The sequence below is a fragment of the Vicia villosa genome, linkage group LG3 (assembly GCF_029867415.1).
Source record: "Vicia villosa cultivar HV-30 ecotype Madison, WI linkage group LG3, Vvil1.0, whole genome shotgun sequence".
Classification (NCBI taxonomy): Eukaryota; Viridiplantae; Streptophyta; class Magnoliopsida; order Fabales; family Fabaceae; genus Vicia; species Vicia villosa.
In genome coordinates, this window is record NC_081182.1 from 178,249,992 (window position 1) to 178,270,736 (window position 20,745).

At 31.6% G+C, this 20,745-nt stretch overlaps 1 protein-coding gene across 1 annotated transcript; it reads right to left on the reverse strand.

Annotated features, from left to right (window-relative positions):
• Nucleotides 1–441: 441 nt before the first annotated feature.
• On the reverse strand, nucleotides 442–2,124 carry LOC131659446 (putative disease resistance RPP13-like protein 1). The gene has a single exon (XM_058928635.1). The coding sequence runs from the start codon at nucleotides 2,122–2,124 to the stop codon at nucleotides 442–444; it is 1,683 nt and encodes a 560-aa protein (XP_058784618.1).
• Between the last annotated feature and the right edge of the window lie 18,621 nt (nucleotides 2,125–20,745).

The following is a 20,745-nucleotide window of genomic DNA, read 5'->3' on the forward strand; positions in this document are numbered from 1 at the left end:
TATCCCTAAAGTGATCTGGCCCATAAACAATTAAACAAAGTTTCGCAAACCGCGCTTAGCGCGGTGTAGCCCGCTAAGCGCGCTATCAAAAATTGCTAAACCGCCCAAACGCGCTAAGCGGGCTCCAGACCTCGCTTAGCGCGGAACTTTCTGCCAGAACTTCCTTCTTTTCTTCAAAACCGCGCTTAGCGGGTCCAACCTCGCTTAGCGCGCTACCTCTTTCCAGCAATCCTTGGTTTTGGTCTTGGAACATCTTCAAAGCCCTTTTTCCATGGTCCAAGCTTCCAATTATCTATAAAAACTACAAAATCCAACACAGATTGCAAAGATAAGAACTATTCAACAATAATATAAATATAAGAATATATATACCAAATGATAATAAAATACTACTATTAACCACAAAAAGACTTGAGAGTTACCAAAAATTACCTAAGATATTTACACAATTTGGTAACTAACATCTATCAAATTTCCAATAGACTTGGGAACCTTGGTGATACTCTTGTAGCTTGATAAAGACAACATGCGTAATTGTTTCATTGTTGGCAGCAAGTCATGCACTACCTTGTTTGATAGCAAACCAAGAGGCAATTGTTCTAGTAATGGGAATGCTAGAAAGGAACGCAGACCTTTTACTCTGTATAATTTATCAAATTTGTCATATGAATCATATGTCCCTCTACTGTATGAGAAATTTTGCATCCTATCATCTAGGTTATGTTTGTCCCTACCGATACTACATGAAGAATAAACTTTTGAAGCTAAATCATGGATGAAGTTGTGCATTCCAAAGTTTATTTCCTCATCACCAGTAGACCACCGATGTATCAATGACCTTGACACTAGTTCATCAAAGTATTCTTCTCCAACTTTTTCCTGATCTGTGGACGCTGATTCAAGTAAGCCTGCTGCAATCCATAACTGAACTACCATCTTTTTTTCTAAGATGGACTTCTTTGGAAAAATTGAACAATATTGAAAACATCGTTTTAAAGGATCAGAAAGAAAATTGTAGCTCAATTCGAGAGAAGGTTGCACCTCATAAGTTGTATCCCGAACGTGACTTTCTAGCACATAAATCCAAGAATACGGGTTTGACCAGATGCGAAGAAGAGCCCCATGTGCTACTGCAGCTAATGGTAAACCATGACACTTTCTTGCAATTTTCCTGCCAATTTCTTCTAGATTGGATCGTTGGTGGTAGTTATGTGCTCCAAATGCATGTTTGGCAAGTAAAGACCAGTAATCTTCAAATTTCAAGGGTCTGAGATAGTGGATAGAAAGAAAGTTTTGCATGGATAGTGCAACTCTTTCATCTCGTGTTGTGACGATGACCCTACTTCGTGATTCCCCAGCATTAAAGATATCCATAAGTAATGTCCAATTGACAGATCTTGCATCCCACACACCATCAAGTACCAGCAAAAAATTAGGGTAAATGGTACTTGTATCATTACTTGTGGCTGTTTGTGAAGTAATAGATTGAAGAATGTTTTCAAAAACACTGAAATCATCAACATCAGTTGAGAAATCTGCCCATAGTTTGAACTCAAATTTGTCCTTAACTTGAGGATGATTGTAAAGGTGTTTAGCGAGGGCTGTTTTACCAATCCCTCCCATACCAACAATAGAAATCACTCTGCTATCAGTAGACAACAAAAGATGTTTCAGTTTCTGAATATCAGAGTGTCTTCCATAAATAGAAGACTCATCATCACCACTTGAACTTAAGCCTTTGAATATTTGATTTAAATTGTCCGTTTTAGACTTAATCCGTTGAATGAAAAAAGTTAAACGAGAATGAATTTTGAGGTGCTTTGCAGTAAGTACGGTAGCATACCGTAAAAAACCAGAGTTTTCAAGCAAATTGGCAACTTGAAAAACATCATGTCTCAGCATATCCAGCAATTCGTTGTTATCTTGATTTGGGATGAGTTTGTTGTTAGCATAATAAAGAACATCTTGAAGATCCACCAGTGTTTCCTTCACGGTTTTCGAAAGTGAAGCGTTAACATTCTTGATCCGGAACGCGTCGACCTGCTGAGTACAAACAATCTTTTCTAACAAGAACGTCACAGAGCTTGAGAGTGACAACAGTTTTTCTCTCTTGATGGCCTCCATTACTTACTTTGTTTGTAAAAACAAGAAGATGAAGAATAGCTTCAGAATGAAGAAAAACTCTCTCTTTCATTTTTAGGTGCCTTTAACGCGCCATCTGCAGGATGCCTTTCTCTCTTTCTCTCACATCTTATTTTTTGTATTTTTTAATTTCAACTAAAGGTACCCAAAAGACACACAGGCTAAAGGTACTGAATCCGCTCCCTTGATTTCTGCAACTCTTTCCGCGTTAATGTATTTTTATATTTCAGTTACGTTACCTTTCACTCAACATCTTTTCTTTGAGACGGCGAAAGAAACTTCATTAAAGGAAATGATGATAGCATGAGACATGCCATGAAAATATAGATACAACAGTTCACGCTGATACATGAGAGAAACAGAAACTACAAAATCCCCACACAAACATTCTTTATATGTTGTAAATGATAAATATTTTCCACCCGAGACGACCTGTTAGCATGGGTATAGTCAGGGACGGAGCCAGAAAATTTAAGATATGGGGGCAATATATAATTTTATGAACATGTTAATTTTAAGTTTTTTTTGACAAATCATAATTTTAAGTTATATGTATTGTTTGACACAAAAATAAAAATCAATTGTACAGACATTTAATTTTTTTATTATTATGTCACTTTCTTATATTACTTATGAATAGTTTTACAAACATTTGTATTTGTAATTGAATATAAGTCTAATTTTTTTATATTAATATGCATACTAATTAATTTATATTTAATATATTATATATTATTTTTATAAATAAAGTATGTATTATTTAAAAAAATATTATTACTATAATATTTTTAATTCTGTAAAATAAGTGACCATAATTATAAAAATTATATAACTATGAGATCTCATTTCAATTTCGAATAAAGATATCAGTATTTACTAATTATTAATTTAACAAAACTTTAAAACACTATTATAAAATTTTTATTATAGAATATATTTTATAACGTATAATCTATAAAATACAAACAAATAGTTAAAGCATTGATGCATAATGGTTTCAACAAGAATATATAATTTGCTATTGTCTTGCCTTAAAAATGCAGTAGTTAACTATATGCTATATATAGAGATAGAGATGCTAAGTTAATATATGCATGAGGGGAATAATAGTGGGGCACATGTCCACATAATGCCATGAGTGGCTCCGTCCCTGGGTATAGTTTACTGGTAAACAACATCATATTATTATTATTATTATTATTATTATTATTATTATTATTATTATTATTATTATTGTTATTGTTTGTTCTGAAGCAGAAAATACTTTAATGAAAAGAATTCCTCTAAAGGTTAAAAAATATTTTTATTATTTTCATTAACAAAAAGCTAATTCTCACAATTTCAATTTTTATTAATTTATTAAAATAAAATAACTTACCCCATTAATCACGTTTCTATTTCTATTATTTTCATTATTTGCATTTGCTTTGAATTCTTATGTGTTTAGAAATTTATTTATTTTTTAAAAACAGTAATGTTTTTCATAAATCATATTTAGTTTGTAGTACTTTTTGCTTACACCACGAATCTTTATTTATACTTTTCTTTTCAAACTAAAATGGATATCTAAACAAAAAAAAAAAAGAAGTTAGGTAGAATATTTTCAATAACATCAATTGCAATTACTTATGGTGTATCTCCCATTTTATTTTATAACATTCTACTCTACTTTTCTTTTTATTTTCGGATGTTAATTCCACTTCTTAATTTAAAAAAAAAAAATTAAAAAAAAAAAATCCTGTTTGTAGCCACGTCAGCAATAAAAGATAATTCAATACTACATGTCACATTATCATTTTTGTTGATCAAATCCAGCGAAGGAGCAAAACACTAAATCTACAAATGGCAAGGACGAAATCTATGTTTTTTTACAAGGTTGTTTTAAAGATTTGCCCCAAATAATAGGAGGCAAAATAACGTTTAATCCTTATTTTTATAATTTTGATTCATTTATTTAAAAGTCAAGTAAAACTATTTATTTTATGTTAGTTTTTTATGCAAGTTAATTTCATACGACAATTATTAAATTACCAATCAAAATATGTGGTTCTATTATTATTATTATTATTATTATTATTATTATTATTATTATTAATTAATTAATTAATTAAAAGTTATTAATTATCATGTTTTGTCTTTATTTTTCAATTTCTTTGCTAACTCTTAAATATGATTTTTTTAGATACAGGTTTTAAGGAAACATATAATACATTTTGTTTTGTAAAAGTATTATTCACTTTATATCATATTCCACTTTTAATTGTTGTTGTTGTTTATTAATTATTAATTATCTTTAATTAAGTACATGTTTTGAGAAATCACACAATAGATATTTTAATAATGATATTGTTCAATTTTATATCTCATCCGGTATGTATACATTTAATAATAAACAAAGAAATTATATTAAATTTACTATTATTTTGTCTTACCTTTGTTTTTGCAGATTCTATTTTTTTCCTAATTTTATTGTTGTGTGCTAATTTTTATTTGTTATATTTATTTTATAGGTATTACAAAATCTATTTTTTTTTTAAGAAACTAAAAATTTATTACTAACAAACAAAAGATCCTTCAAGTACAAGACTTACTTAGAAGACTACAACGCGGTAAAACTCCAATCTAAAACTAACGCCGAAAAACAACAGATAACACCGAACAACACAACACCTAAACAGAGACTAGCATATATTATTCGAAATACATTGCAAAAGATTAAGCATCCAAAGATGATAATCAACCGTAAAACCCATAAAATGAGATTTCAACCACCAGTACGATTGAAGCTTAACCTTTTCAACAATTGTCTTCACTGACAAACGCGAATTCTGAAAGATCCGTTGATTACGTGCTTTCCAAATTCCCCACACAGCTGCTATCGAAATGACATGCAAGACAATACGATACTCCTTATCCTCCCCCGCCAAAGCCACAAAATAGTCATGATGGTCCCTCTATTGGCCCTGAAAGACCGACACAAGTCCAAGCCACCCTGCTAGGATCGGCCAAATAATACTAAAATGCGGACACCGGACAAAAATATGATCCCTATCCTCAGTCTCCATACAACCATTAGAACAAGTTTGATTCTCCTCCGCTAAAATATTACGCCGCATCAAATTATCCTTTGTCGGTAATCTATTACAAAATAACCGCCAAATAAAAATATTTACCTTTAGGGGAACCACTTTCGACCACCAAACCTGAGAACCACGGAACAGCTGAGCATCCTATGTCGTCGTTAACAAATGATAAATACTGCTAACATTATAACAATGTGAAGAATGAAGCCGCCAGACCCACGAATCCTCCACCGCCTCTCGCAGAACCATTGTGCCCACCTCTCGTATGCAATCCCCCAACAACTCTTCCTCCCATGCAAACAACCGTCTCCGCCAACTCCACGCCTGCCCCCCATCCCCCCACCCTAAATTATACATCTGAGCTACCGTTGCTTCCTTTTATTTCGACAAGTCAAAAAGCCTCCTAAATCTATCCTCCAACAACCCTCCCTCCTTAGTAAAAATATTATTTAAAAGTTGAATTGTCAAAAAGAGAAGATACAAAAATTTATATTATTGTTTTCTTTTACTATTCTAACTTTTTATTTTTTAATGTGAGTTTCTATTTGTAACAAAATCTTAAATAATTTAGACATTTATCATTTGATATAAAATTTATTAATAAGTAATTAAAATTAAATTATTAAATTCAACTGTTATTTTTATTACAAAACGTTTATATGCAAATTGATAACAAATTTAATAGATTTGTTATTAGATATAAAAATAAATAGATTGTTACGATATAAATTATTAAATTGTTTTAAATTTTTAATTTAAAATTTTCATATACATGCAAAAGACAATACCAACTTATAACTTTTACCATGTATTAACGAAGCACACTTGTATTTTTTTTATTGACAAAAATATTCTTCTTAGTATTTATCTATTCAAACATTATATTTGGTAGCTAATAATAGAGTTATGAAACAAGATTGGGTGCTTAGAATGATTCGATGCATTCCTCCTATGTTGAATACGATGAAACTAAACACGGATGGTGCAAGTAAGACTGGTATAATTGTCGGGTGTGGTGGAGTTATTCGGGGAACTCAAGGAGAGCGACTTGGAGGTTTTGTAAAATGCGTAGGAGATGTGGTGCGGTTGAGGCAGAACTTTGGGGGGTGTTAGAAGGAGTAAGGTTAGCGTGGCAAATGGAGTTTCGGAATGTAGAAATTAATTCGGATTCCGATTGAATAGTGAATGTGATTATATTTGGGAAAGTTAATTTTCCAGGTGTTGTAGAGCTAGTGCGTCAGATTCGGCATCTGATGGACAGAATTTGGAAAATGGAGATTATTTCTTTCTTGCGCGAGACTAATAGGTGTGCATATGCGTTGGCTAATCTGAAATGTACTCTTGCATTGGATCTTACCTTTTTTTGAAAACTGTTCTGAGTTTATTAGAGAGTTTTATGTGGGGGATATTATGGGATATTCTACTACTAGGCTTGTAATGGTGTAATCTTCTCTTTTGGGATTCGACCCGTTATGATATAAAAAAATATTATATTTGGTCGAAAAATTATTTTGGATAAGTAGTAAAAAATCAAAAAACTTGGTACGGATTTTTTTTTTAAATGGATGAAAATTATGTAATTTTACTGGATTTGTAAAAATCATTTTTATTGAACAATTTTAAAATCTGGTGATTTATACTAGATATTATCTAAAAATTTAAATTTTTTAGGGTTGTATATCAAATTTTCTACAAATCAATTATAGAGGATTTAAAAAAAAAAATCGGTTTTTCTAGGGAATCCTATTTTGCATATCGAAGTTTTTGAATGTCTAGGAAACATTAACAAATACTAGATTTTTTGAAAATTCAGGTATACCGGATTTTTTGCTTAGTTAAAAAAATTCGGTAGCTCATAATGTTTTATTTGTGCTGGCTAGATCTTGATGGTCCCTCTATAGATTTTACGTAGTTTTTCACCACTGACGTTGTATGTTTTACTTGGAAAATTTCTTTTTAACCTGTTCAAAATTTAATAAGCCTTTGATATCTATGACTTTAATAATTTATTCTTTATATGTTGTAAAGATAGATATTTCCCACCCGAGTTGACGTGTTAGCATGGGCACAGTTCATTGGTAAACAACATGGTATTATTATTGTTATTATTCGTTCTGATACCACAAATAGGATCAGAGGGAGGAAGGATTAGGAGAACGCCTAAGGTAAATGATATCAATGAATTACAACTATAAGATATTTTCAATTCTTAAAGGAAGGATTAGAACAACATGGTATTTTTCTACGCCTAAGGTAAATGATATCAATGAATTACAACTATAAGATATTTTCAATTCTTAAAGGAAGGATTAGAACAACATGGTATTTTTCTACGCTTTTCTTCTTCCCTCTTGAAGGTTTGTCCGCGTTGACTGAACAGACAACCGCCGACAAACCTTTTCCTTTTTATTGAAAACTTTTTTTAAAACTTTTTTATCAAAGATCCTAAGCTTTTGGGGGCTAATGATTTCATATGAGGCCCCCTTTCTTTTCAATTTGGTTTTGGTTTTGGCCGATGATTTCTCATGAGGCCTCCCTCTTCAAAAATCTTTTTTTATTAAAACTTTTATTCTGGCCAATGATGATACTTGAGGCCTCCCTTTTTTCAAAATGATTTTACGATGTTTTTCAAAATGATTTTAAGATGTTTTTGGCCAATGATTTTGTATGAGACCCTTTTTCTTTAAAAACATTTATTTTGGTCAATGATGACACTTGAGGCTATTGTTGCTACATTTTGATTTAAATTTACGATCGTAATTTTGTTTGCCCAATTTTAAGTATTTTTTAAAACCTAAAACCTAAAGGCTATATGGGTACCCTTGAGTACAAGGAAGGCAAAGGGTGCCTAACACCTTTCATTTGCCTAATCTACCTACTTACTCAGGTTCCATCCATTCATCCACTTTATCTCTCAATTAATTCTTTTCCAGATTCAAGGTTATAAGAGATGTAACCATTTTAATTGGGTTGATGAAGAAATGTCCCCAAGAGCCAAGAAGGTAATCGCTGATTTGAACAACAAGTTGAATGAAGCAATAGAGAATTTAAATGTTGTAAAGATCAAGAAGAAAGAAATGAAGAACAAGATGAAGTTTATGAAGAAGAAGATTAATTTATGTGTGTCAATCACATTTATCTTGTTAATTGGTTTAGTGATAGGTATTGTATTTAAATGTTGTCAACCACCATGTGTGTTTCCAAAAATACCCCCTATTTCCGGAGGTGCATCTTCGAAAGCACCTTTTTTTACTCAACATTGTTTTGTTCTGTAGGTGCATCTAGGAACCTCCTTTGAACTGAATTATTTTGAATTTTTCCCAGAATTTACCAGTTTAAACTACTTTTGTAGATGTTGATCCAGAAAGATTCAAAATTTTGTCCAAAAAAAATGCTTCTAGAGGTGCATCTACAGAAGTAGGGGGCGTTAGTATAATTGTGTCAGGTGCTTAAGAGTATTAAGAGGTGGATTGGGATATTACCATCTCTTGTATTTTGGTTTTTTTAATCTTTTAGTCCTTTTTTAAAGAAATTTAAACTTTTTAATCTCTATTAAATTTCTATTTGGTATTTTTTTTTGTCCATCTCCATATTTATGTTTATCATTTTCATTACTTACCTAAAATATAAAATAACAATGTGAATGACGATTTTTCTAAGTATAGTAACCACTCTTGCTAGTGATAATATAGTATAAGATATCGTTCAGCTTTATATATAGATAGACTTTAGTTTGATGTTTATCCAAAAATAGAAAGCTTTGAGCTGTAAATTTGTGTGCATTCTTCAATATCAATATAGTATAATATGATTATTATATTAAATAAAGAGTTAAAAGGTAGTGCACTGACAGTGTAAAATAGTTTTACACTGTCATCCAATAGGGAGTCATGAATGTGTCATGTCATTAAAGTTTTTTTTAAATAAAAGAATGTTTTAATTAGATGCATGGTGGTGATTGGTTGACAGTGTAAAAATATTTTACACTGTCAGTGCATGACCCATTTTCTCTTAAATAAATAACATATGTATATGAATCTTCATTTTTGGGGTGTGTATGGAATATGGACTTTGAATGATAGGCTCACGTGCTTATATTACTTTGTAATATACTATATATACTAAATTATATGCTCTCATGCTTATAATTTCGCCAATACATGTCATCTTTAAGGAACACAAGTCCTAGCCATGAATGCATGCGAAATTAACATGCAACAACATAGAATACAATGACATTTCATTTCATCAATATCATGTCAATACATGTCATCATCATCTTCATCGTACAACACGTCATACAAACAATTGCATCAATCATACGACGTTATTATCATCTCATATTAACCAAATACGTACAACAAGAATAAGTTATATCAAATAATTGTCTACCCGAGTCAAAAGATATGAATTTTACAAGTTTTGAAAAACTGTCAGCTTCAGTGGTAACCGGTTACGGCCGTATGGGTAACCGGTTACACTACATTACAGTAGAGAACCATGTCAAAACACTCAGTGGTAACCAGTTACAGCCAGGAGCGTACCCGATTACTGTCTCACATTTTCGCTCCAAGACCCCAAAAATATATTGTGTAGCCGGTTACGGCCAGGAGCGTACTCGGTTACACCTGTTATAGAACCAAAAATATGCATTTTTTCAAAATACGATTTCCAATGTTTCAAGACCCAAAGTTCCAGTTTCTACAACTAAACCAGTATCTATTATTCGATCAAATATGCACACATTATACCAACCAATTCAACTCAATTCACATCATTAATTTCACATAACATACATTGAAATTTCATCAATAGGGTAAAATTCCATAAAAATCAAATAGTGAGAACTCAAGACCTACAACTATGAGAACCTAATTACTATCATTATCCATCATTATACAACTTATTATATAGTTAGAACCCCACCCTTACCTTTGGTTTGAAGGTGCTCTAATCTTTCAATGGAACCTTGCCCTAGTCTCTTGAGTTCTTCTCCTCTTTCACGTTCTCTCCAATTCTCCAAATTTCTATATCTTTTCTAATCCTCTCTTTTTCCTCTTATTTTTATCAATCTTTCGCTAACTATTATTCTACTAATGGACTTAACATCACACCCCCACTAATTCTAATGCTAACACTATAATAGGCCCAATTACTAACCAACTCTTTATTAAGTTATTATTATTATTATTATTATTATTATTATTATTATTATTATTATTATTATTCAACCACATAATATACTAGCATAAATAATAATAATTCATAATTTCACCACATAATTTAAAATCAATCAATTAAATAACTAAGTAAAATAAATGGGCATTACAACTCTCCTCCACTTAGAATAGTTTCGTCCTTGAAAATCACCTCATTTGAACAATTTCAGGTAAGATTCCCGCATCTTGCTCTCTAATTCTCACGTCATACTTTCTCCGGAAGCTCCTCCCCAAACCACTTTCACAAGAGAAATATCCTTGCCCCTCAACTGTTTCATTTTGCGGTCTTGGATCCTCACCGGTAACGTCTCGATTGTAAGGTTATCCTAAACTTGTATATCATCCATCGGAATCACATGAGATGGATTCGAAATGTATTTTCGAAGTTGTGAAACATGGAATACATCATGCAAGTTTGAAAGATTAGGTGGTAAGGCCACTCGATAAGCAACAACTCATACTCTTTCCAAAATTTGATACGGATCAATAAACCGAGGTGTAAGCTTCTTAAATTTCAAAGCACGTCCAACACTGGTCACTGGAGTAACTCTTAAAACACATGGTCTCCTTATTCAAATTCAAGGTCCTTCCTTCTCTTATCATGATAGCTCTTTTGTCTACTCTGCGAAATTTTCATCTTTTCCCGAATCAGTTTCACTTTCACTGTAGTTTGTTGGACAATTTCAGGTCCAAGTATTAAGCTTTCACCAGATTCATACCAACACAACGAAGTCCTACACTTCCGATCGTATAACGCTTCAAAAGGCGTCATTCCAATGCTAGAATGGTAACTATTGTTATAAGTAAACTCTATCAAAGGAAGATAACTATCACATGAACCACCTTGTTCAAGCACGCAAGCTCTCAACAAATCCTCCAACTATTGAATAGTTCTCTCCGTCTTCCCATCTGTTTGCGGATGATACGCCGAATTCAATTTCAGTTTAGAACCTAGTGCATCTCGCAAACTCTTCCAAAACGCAGTAGTAAATCTTGGATATCTATCAGATACGATACTCGATGGAACACCATGCAGCTTCACAATTACCCGGATATAAATCTCTGCAAACTTTGGTTCTGGAAAAATGATATTTATCGGAATAAAGTGAGTTGACTTTGTTAGTCTATCAACGACTACCAAAATCGTGCCATATCCTCTTGGTGTGCTCGGCAAACTTGTCACAAAATCCATCGATATATTATCCCACTTCCACTCTGGAATCTCTAACGGTTGCAATAGTCCCGCCGGTTTCTGATTTTCGACTTTCGACTTCTGACAAGTCAAACACGCATATACGAATTTTGCTACATCATGTTTCAACCCACTCCACCAAAAAAAATTCTTCAAGTCTTGGTACATCTTGGTCGCACCCGGATGAATACTCAAATTGCTCCTATGACTTTCTTCTAAAATCATATTTTTCATCTGAGGGTCTCCGGGAATACAAATTTTATCACGGAACCTCAACACACCCTGTTCATCTACTTTGACATCACCACCTTCAGTTTGATTCCTTTCGATCATCAAATCTACCAACTTTACATCTAACTTCTGAGCTTCTTTTATGTTATTAAAAAATTCACTGTTAATCTTCAACATTCTCAACATTACACTCTTCAGTGTCAGTTTGCAAACTAAACTCATATCTCTGAACTGTTCAATCAATTCCAATTCTTTAACCATCATGGCTGACATATGTAACGATTTCCGACTTAAAGCATATGCGATAACATTAGCTTTACTCGGATGGTAATTTAAGCCAAAATTCATAATCCTTCAATAATTCTAACCATCTTTGTTGCCTCATATTTAATTCCTTCTAGTCAAAAAGATACTTCAAGCTCTTATAATCACTAAACACTTCGGATCTAGAGCCATACAGATAATGTCTCCAAATCTTCAATACAAAGATCACTGCAGCTAGTTCTAAATCATGAGTAGGATAATTTCTTTCATGAATCCCCAATTGTCTCAAAGCATACACCACTACTTTACCATTCTGCATAAGTACACCACCTAAACCCAATTTAGAAGCATCGCAATACATCACAAATGGATTTTCAGGATTGGGTAAGATCAATATCTCTCTCTCACACACGCGCGGGTTTTATACAAATTATTTGCACAAATTTGTATAAAAACAAATTTGTACTCACAACCTGCACCCAATTATAGCAAATGTTTTACTAATCATGAATAGAAGAAAAGGAGAAACAACAACTGTTAGGAACTCAAGAGTTCTATAATCCTAATGACTGACTGGAAATATGTCAGGTATACTTTCTGTCTATATGACTTCATACATATTTTAATGAGTTGGTTTTAATGCATTGACTATATAACACTTTTGTATCAAGGGTTAAATTCGTCTCTAATATATTAGTCTGATAAATATCATTTATGTATTCACACATTATTTCTTTATGTAAATGGCTGGACTGTTGGTCAACTAGAACTTTTCCTTAAGAAAGGTTCCTAAAATCAGCATACAATTTAACATCCGTATTTTGTTTTTTTCCTCCCTCACTTTAAATTTATTAAGTTTTTGTTCATGATTTGTTTCTGGAATAGATTTATGTGTTGTTATTTATAGTATACTCTACTCTTTCCTCAAGTATCTTGCAGGATTTAGAAAAAATCAGTTACAAATCTTTTGTTTTATGAAAAGGAGTGATTTTGAGATCATTTGTCCCACTATGGCACATGACTTCCAAATACATTTTTGGCCCTTTGAGTATTTTCTTAGTTTCTCATCCATGGTTATAGTTTTTAGCCAATTATTATCTTTTAGTTGTAAATTAGATAAAGCATTGGTTCCATCAATAGCTTTTAATTGGACCAAAATCAAACATTTGCTTGTTATAAACTATTTCAATTCAAAATGAATCCCAGACCTTTCAAAATCCGTTATCTTCCTTGATTTTTCCTCTTTGTGGCCCTCCTCATGGCATCGCCAAAAGGAAGTGTGAAGATTAGTTTTCAGTCCAAACGGACTTCTTATGATCATTTTAGGACATGATCGATGCAATTGGCCAGGTTTGAAATGTAGTTTTCTTTGTTGGTAATTAGTTAGGCTTTGTCATGTACTCTATTTGTGTTCATTTAAAAATACTGGAATAGTAAGTTATAGTAATTTAGAATGTTTGTTTTATTTTCCTCGAATTCTGTATATGTTAAATCATTGTAATCTCTTAGCAAAAACTGACCAACTCCATCATCATTAGTGCCTAAAATACTGTCCATGCCTAACATTGTTTGCTTCTGGTGACTGATGTGTTCTATCATAAATGAACACCATCAAACTTGACATGTTATTTTAATGTCAGGTTTGTATTTGCTCACTGGAGGTAGAATGTCGTCAAATGCTTTTCTCCACCAATCCAATGATGTCTGGGGAATATGCATGCCTTCGTTGAGAGGTCCTTGACAAAATCAATGGCACATTCGTCCAATATTTTAGAAAAGTAGCATCCTGACCATGAGGAGTAGAGAGCCATGCAGGCAAGAGTTCAGTTGAGCATAGCAACACTATATCCAGTTCTGTTGCAGACATTGCAGTAGAATCATCTTTTCATTGATTTCAAAAACACACTCAAAGTTTGAATCATTTTATTGACCTATAAAGAGGACATGAGTTTAATTAGTAAAAATATATCACAGTAATAATGTCATTGCTAAGTGGTTCAAAATCAAGATGAAGGAGTTTTACAATATTTTATTAGACTGTTATATAATTTTCACTTCTTTTTGGCCATTACTGAGTTGGCAATTTCTTGTTTTTAGAATATTCTCTCTATTGTTATGCCGCATGACTTATATTATAACCAACAGTCTAATATATAAATCATCTATCATTTTAAGAAATACAATCTTGTCTCTTAAATTTCTAAGTCTCTCCACACAGTTTCTATATCTTGCACAATATAAACAATATAAGTATTGAACAATTTGGAGATTTGGTTGAGCTTGGTACAAATTCCAATCACTTTTATTTTATTTTTACAATTATCTCTACTCTCTTGATTTTATGCACAAAATAACATTCATAAAGTTTGATGAAAATTTAGAGGTGTCCAAAATTTTCCTTCAATACTCTACAGCTTTCTCACTTTTGACTAAATGTGTTTCTACTTTGATGGGGGACACTTCTGTGCTCTCTAACTTCTAATTGCATAGATGTTCTTTGGTAGGAGTAACTTTTAATGAGAATTATCAAAGAAGAAGAAATAATCTGAAATGGTTCTTCTAGTGCCTAAGCACCCACCCCAATCATCATTACTAATAATGCCTAAAACCTCCAATTCACACATTTGTGAGAATACAAAGCCACTACCAGATGCATTCTTTAGAAATATGAGCACTATAATGCTAGAGTCAGAAATCAAAACCAAGTGATATGAATCTTCGGTATGAGAAAAGATAGCAATTTTACAAACTAGAGTCTGTTATTCTGACATAGTTCAGATTTGTTGAAATCACTGTCGGACAAATCTACCTCTCCAGCTAAGCAAATACAAACCTAAAATAAATGTAATAGAGACACTGTCAAGCCTTGTGGCTTTCATTTATAACAGAACAAAGCATTAACAGTGGAGATAATCAATGTTTGCTAAGGGACTACAATGTTTGCTCAATGACTAAAACTCACCGTATCAGCCTAACTGACTTCCAAGAAAAAATGGCAGCAACGGTAACACACAATTCAATCTTCATAGCGAGTTAGGCCACAGTTTGATAATTTCTGCATGTTCTGAATGTGGTAGCTGCAGTGAAATCCTGTATCCTGGACTTCTAGTAACCCTGTGATGCTTAAATAAAATATTTTATCTTTATAGCAGCATAGAGTAATTTAATACATGCAGAAAGAACATGAACAGAATAGAAAACATGTCATGAATTGCATACAACATACACTAGTTTCAACCATATATGTACAAAATGAGCAAAAATGAAAACACATCAACTATCTAGCATGCTTGATGGGTAATATACTTTCAATCTGCATAAAAAAACAATTTTCTCACTTCCTTTTGGTGATGCCATGAGGCTCAAAAAAGAAGAAACTCAAGGAATACACTGCATTTTGAAAGGCCTAGTAGGAGTCATTGTAAATGAAAATAGTTTATCGAGTAAATATATGATTTAGGTTCAATTACAAGCTAACCAGTTAGAAACTATAACCAAAGATATGAAACTACGAAGATTTCCAAGGTCGCTACAAATTTATTTGAAATTCATGTGTCAGAGAGGGACTAAATTAAGTTTGATAGTCCACAGCTTTAACTGAAGCAATTTTGAGTGGCATCATTAACAAGCTCCTTCCAACACAATTGATGCCAACACTAGATAAATCCACAGGAGAGACAACATCATGAACAATAACTATATAAAATTAAACTTAAGGAGGGAGAAAAATACAATAGTTGTGTTAGGAAGAAAAACACTTCAGGTTCGTGGTCATAGTCAAGGTTCTTGGCTAGGGATTTTCATGAAAGTGTCTCTTCCAAACTTTTAGAGTGTGTTTGGATGGAGCATTTTATTGAGGTAATGTAATGTTATGAGGGAATTTAAAATGATTTGCACAAAATTTATTGTTTGGATACAAAAATGAAGAATTGTTAAAATCATGGAAATTTATGGAGTATTTTATCTAAGTTAAATTTAATCCTTTTGAAATGACACCAAAAATCAAAGAATTTGAAATTCTTCTCATACTCTATAGAATGTATTTGTTACTATTATTTCTTCAAATATTGTAAATTGATCCTCATATTTTTCAAAATTACAAAATTGACCCTAAAAATTTTCAAAAAATTGCAAATTGGTCCTTAATAATTTTTAAAATTTACAATTCGGTCCTTCAATTTTTTAAAAATTGCAAATTGGTCCCTATTTTTCAATTTTTTAATTTGGTCCGAAAACTTTAAATTTATAAAAAATAACCCCCAAAATCTAACAATAAATTATCTTAATACTCCATCCAAACAAAATAATTTAAAAATAAATGGATTTCAATTGAATCATTTGAATTGCTTTGAATTCTAAATTCCTTTAAAATTTCCAATTACCTCATCCAAACAAACTCTTAGATATTTGGGATTAGAAGGAGATGGATATTAGTCCGTTGCTACAGCACCTAGGACTGGAGAACTGTATAACATCATTGCGATGATTGAAAGTGAGATGGAGATATCTCATATCTAGGGAGGACCTAGGTAGAAGGGTCATTGGGTAGGGATTAAGTGAGGAGTTAGCTTGGGACTAGTGTAACTCTGAATTAATACTGCTGATAGTGGACTTCATTCCTGGCTTGGTATGCCCCCAGAGTAGGTGTGATTTCACCGAACTGGGTTATTAATTTCTGGTGTCTTTTATCTTTCAGTTTGGCATAATTCTGTGTATATTCTTTGCTGATGATTTTTGACAGATCACATGTCTTGACATCTTTCTCGACATCTGGATCTGTTACGCCAGAATTTCAAGATCAATAATAGATTTTTTTTTATAAAAATATTATTATTGTTTAGGTATCATTTACAAAAATATTTGGATCAATAGTAAATTTTCGTATATACAAATATTTAGATCAATAATAGATTTTTTTCGTTTACCTTTTTTCGAATCAAAAATATTTGGATCATAAATATCATTTTTTGTATATAAAATATATGGATCAATAATAGATTTATTCTTGTATACTAATATCATTTTTGTTTAAGTATCATTTACAAAAAAATTTGGATCAATACTAAATTTTCGTATATAAAAATATTTAGATCATTAATAGATTTTTTTCTCGTATATCATTTTTGAATAAAAAAATATTTGGATGATAAATACCATTTTTCATATGTAAATATATATAGATCAATAATAATTTTCTTCCCATATACAAATATTATTTTAATTTTTTTTACAAGAACAAAATTAATTGATATCGTTAATCAAATGAAAGTCAATACAAGGAGGGATAACATTAATAATACAACGCCTAGACCAAGAATTGACCACCTTAACCAACGAGTCGTCAACCATATTTGCTTGGCGTTTAATAAACTTTACCTCAAAGTTTGGAATAAAAGCTAACAAACGCTTAATAGAAAGAAGAATAAAACTAAACTCAGATGAACCAGTAACTATAGAATGAATGCCTTGACTTACTGCTTGAGAGTCACTTTCAAATATCACATAATCCAAGTTCATGGTAACAACATGTTGAACAGCTTCTTTCAGTGCTAAAGCCTCGGCTTTTATAAATGACATACTACCTATATCCCAAGCAACTCATGCAGTAATGAAACGGCCCATGTTATCACAAAAACACCAATCTCTATTAGCAGAACGGTGAGGCCTGTTGAAACTGGCATCAGTATCACACATCACCCAACCTTCAGCTGGAGGAGACCACACTAAAGAATTTTGATTACTATTATTCCTTTCATGAGTATCCTGGGCTGCGAACCAATCCTGCCAATTAAAATAGGCTTGCAAGCCTAATCTAGAGAGATCCTCCAAATATTATTTTAATTTAAACGAAATCATAATCTAGATTATTAAAAAATCTTTAGAGAGATGAAAAAATAGTTATATTTAAAAGACGAAAAACATATTTAATTTAAGGCTTAATTGCAATTTTGATCCTTCTATTTTGTCTTTTTTTTCTTTTCGATTTTGATTCCCCCATTTTTAAAACCATAATTTTGGTCTCCCTGTTGAGTTTTCTGTTGAAAAATGGACAAAAATATGGACTAATTTTGCAGAAAAACCAAAATAGGAGGACAAAAATTGCACAAAAAATTTAGAAAGGAGACTAAAATAGTGATTTTTAAAATAGAGGGATTAAAATCAAGAAAAAGACAAAATAGGAGGACTAAAGTTACAATTAAGCCAATATTTAATATAGATGATTAAAATTAATTGAATAGTAAAATGGTTTATCACATGCATCATACTATTATACTCTTTGTCATTGTGAATACAATTGTTAAATAAAGTACAAAGAATAATTTTTAGTCCCTATAAAAAAAAGTCGATTTTTAGTCCCTAGAAAAGCGAGTGCAAAAGTAATTTTATAGAGACTAAAAGTCGGCTTTTTTTTATAGGGACTAAAAACTAAAATTGAGATATTTATAGGGACCAAAAACTTATTTAACACTTAATATTATTGATCCATTCAAATTATGAAAAGGGAAAGAAATAATAAAGTTCATACGTGCAGGTATTGAAAAAACTAATTTCAAAAAGTATAACTTGATTAAAAATATTATATTATCTTTTATAGAGTTTAAATTAAGGTAAAGAGATGAGATAAAGAGATGAAATGAAGAGATGTTAGGTTTCACATCTATTTTTTTAGATAGAAGAGAGAGAAAGAATTGTATAGAATGATAGAAAGGTAAGAAAAAATAATATTAAAGAAAAGAAGAAAAATGTAATTGAATCAGATGACATTATCAATTGATCCAAACTTGACAACTAAAGGCATACTAGAACAAACATGTAGTTGAAATAGAACAAAGTGACATCATTGGTTGAAAAAAGTAAATTTTGGACACAAATTGCACTCAATTTAATGAGGTGGCAGAATAAGAAGAGAGGGCAGATGAGAGATTTCCAGAACATCTAATTTTCTTATATTATAGATTCAAAGGCTTGATTTTCATATATTTTTTCTTGTTTATATCTCTATGTAAAAAAAATAAGAAGTTTCTTTTTATTCTTAGTTAAATAAAAAAAAATGAAAAAAATGAAAGGGAAAAGTAAATTTTGATAGTTTGAAACTAAAGAGTTGTTCAGATTGTATTCATTTAAAACGCACATGTGCTTTTTGTCTTTCTCTCAATTCTGCATTTAGCTCTTTCCTTCCTCGTTTCTCTCGCTCTATACAAATTTAGACTATCATCACTTCCTACATTTTACCCTTTCTCTCTCAGATCTCTCTTTATCTCTTCCTATCCTCTTTTCACTCACCACCATTGTCACCTCTTTTACTCCGATAAGGTTTGATTTGTTTGGGGATTTGTATCAATGCATGTACATCGTCAGCAAAGTTTTATTTGAAAGTATGATGTTGCAAATTGGGTATTCGTTTTTCATTATTCTCCCTCTAGTTTTTGCTTAAATAAAAAACTGATAAAGAAAGTGAAATAGAGAAAGCAATATTGTTTTTTGTATTTTTTTTTTTGAATTTGTGTAAGTGACAAGGAAATAAAACGAGAGAACATGTTATGATTGATTCAAAACAAATGCAATGCTTATTTCATTAAAATTACGATTAAAAATAATAAAGTTCCAAATGAAAAACAACACAACACAAACAAGAAAACTGCATAATGAAATGATAAAATGACCAATGAGTATCAGCAGTGAAGGTGAGCTTTCTCTTTGCTTTTTCTGGCTTTAGAAGCGTATTCCCGGTGTCTTGGCACTGATCAGGGCATGGGGTTGTTGACCATGTAGTGTGTCGAGGCTGATCCTCTTTGGTGGTTAATGCTCGAAACATTTCCATGATGTTGACCATGGATCCTCTAAGTTCATTTCCTATTTCTCTAGAGTTCACGCAGCTTCTTCTGAGACATGCTTCAATTATAATAGGGTGTGGGGTAATCAAACTTGCCTTGTCAATTCAAGTTGAAGGAAGAAAGGTATGAGTATGGGATTCTAGAAATGGAAATGCATATTAATGAATGAAAATGTATATTTATAGTTGTCTAATTAGAGATTAATTACTTTAAAAATGCAAAGAAAACAAAATTTCATCAAGAATGCAAAGTGAAATATTAAAATATGTCATGATTGAAAATTCTATTAAAAATCAAAGTGAAAAATGCAATTATAAAATAATTAACTTGTAGACGAAATATCAATGCAAAAACAAATCAAAGTCAACTCTTTGATTTAAATGCAAAATGATGCATATGAGATACTATGAATGAATCAAAATGCAAATGAATCGGATGAAAAATTGGGGCGAAATTTAGGGTATGACAAATTGATTGTGTTGTTTATTTTTCTGCAATTTACCTTCATCATTATCTCCTGTTTTAGCAAGTGTATTCTGTCAACAGAGGATATCATAACATATGTCTTGACATTGTGTTGGTGTTGGGATATCAGTCTTGACATCTGTATTGCAAGTGTCAGAATTTCAATTTATATGAAGTTCATTGCAAGATTTATTTAAGATATTATTTAATGAAAAACATGAGACAATTATGATGTATGAAAACAGGGGAGGAGCTATTACTGTGAAAGAATGGACCCATGCCCCCACCACATTTGCAATTTTAATAATAGTAAT

Bases quoted from the DNA above. Each gene is read 5' to 3' on its own strand.
- LOC131659446 (XM_058928635.1), bottom strand. From the start codon at position 2,124: ATGGAGGCCATCAAGAGAGAAAAACTGTTGTCACTCTCAAGCTCTGTG.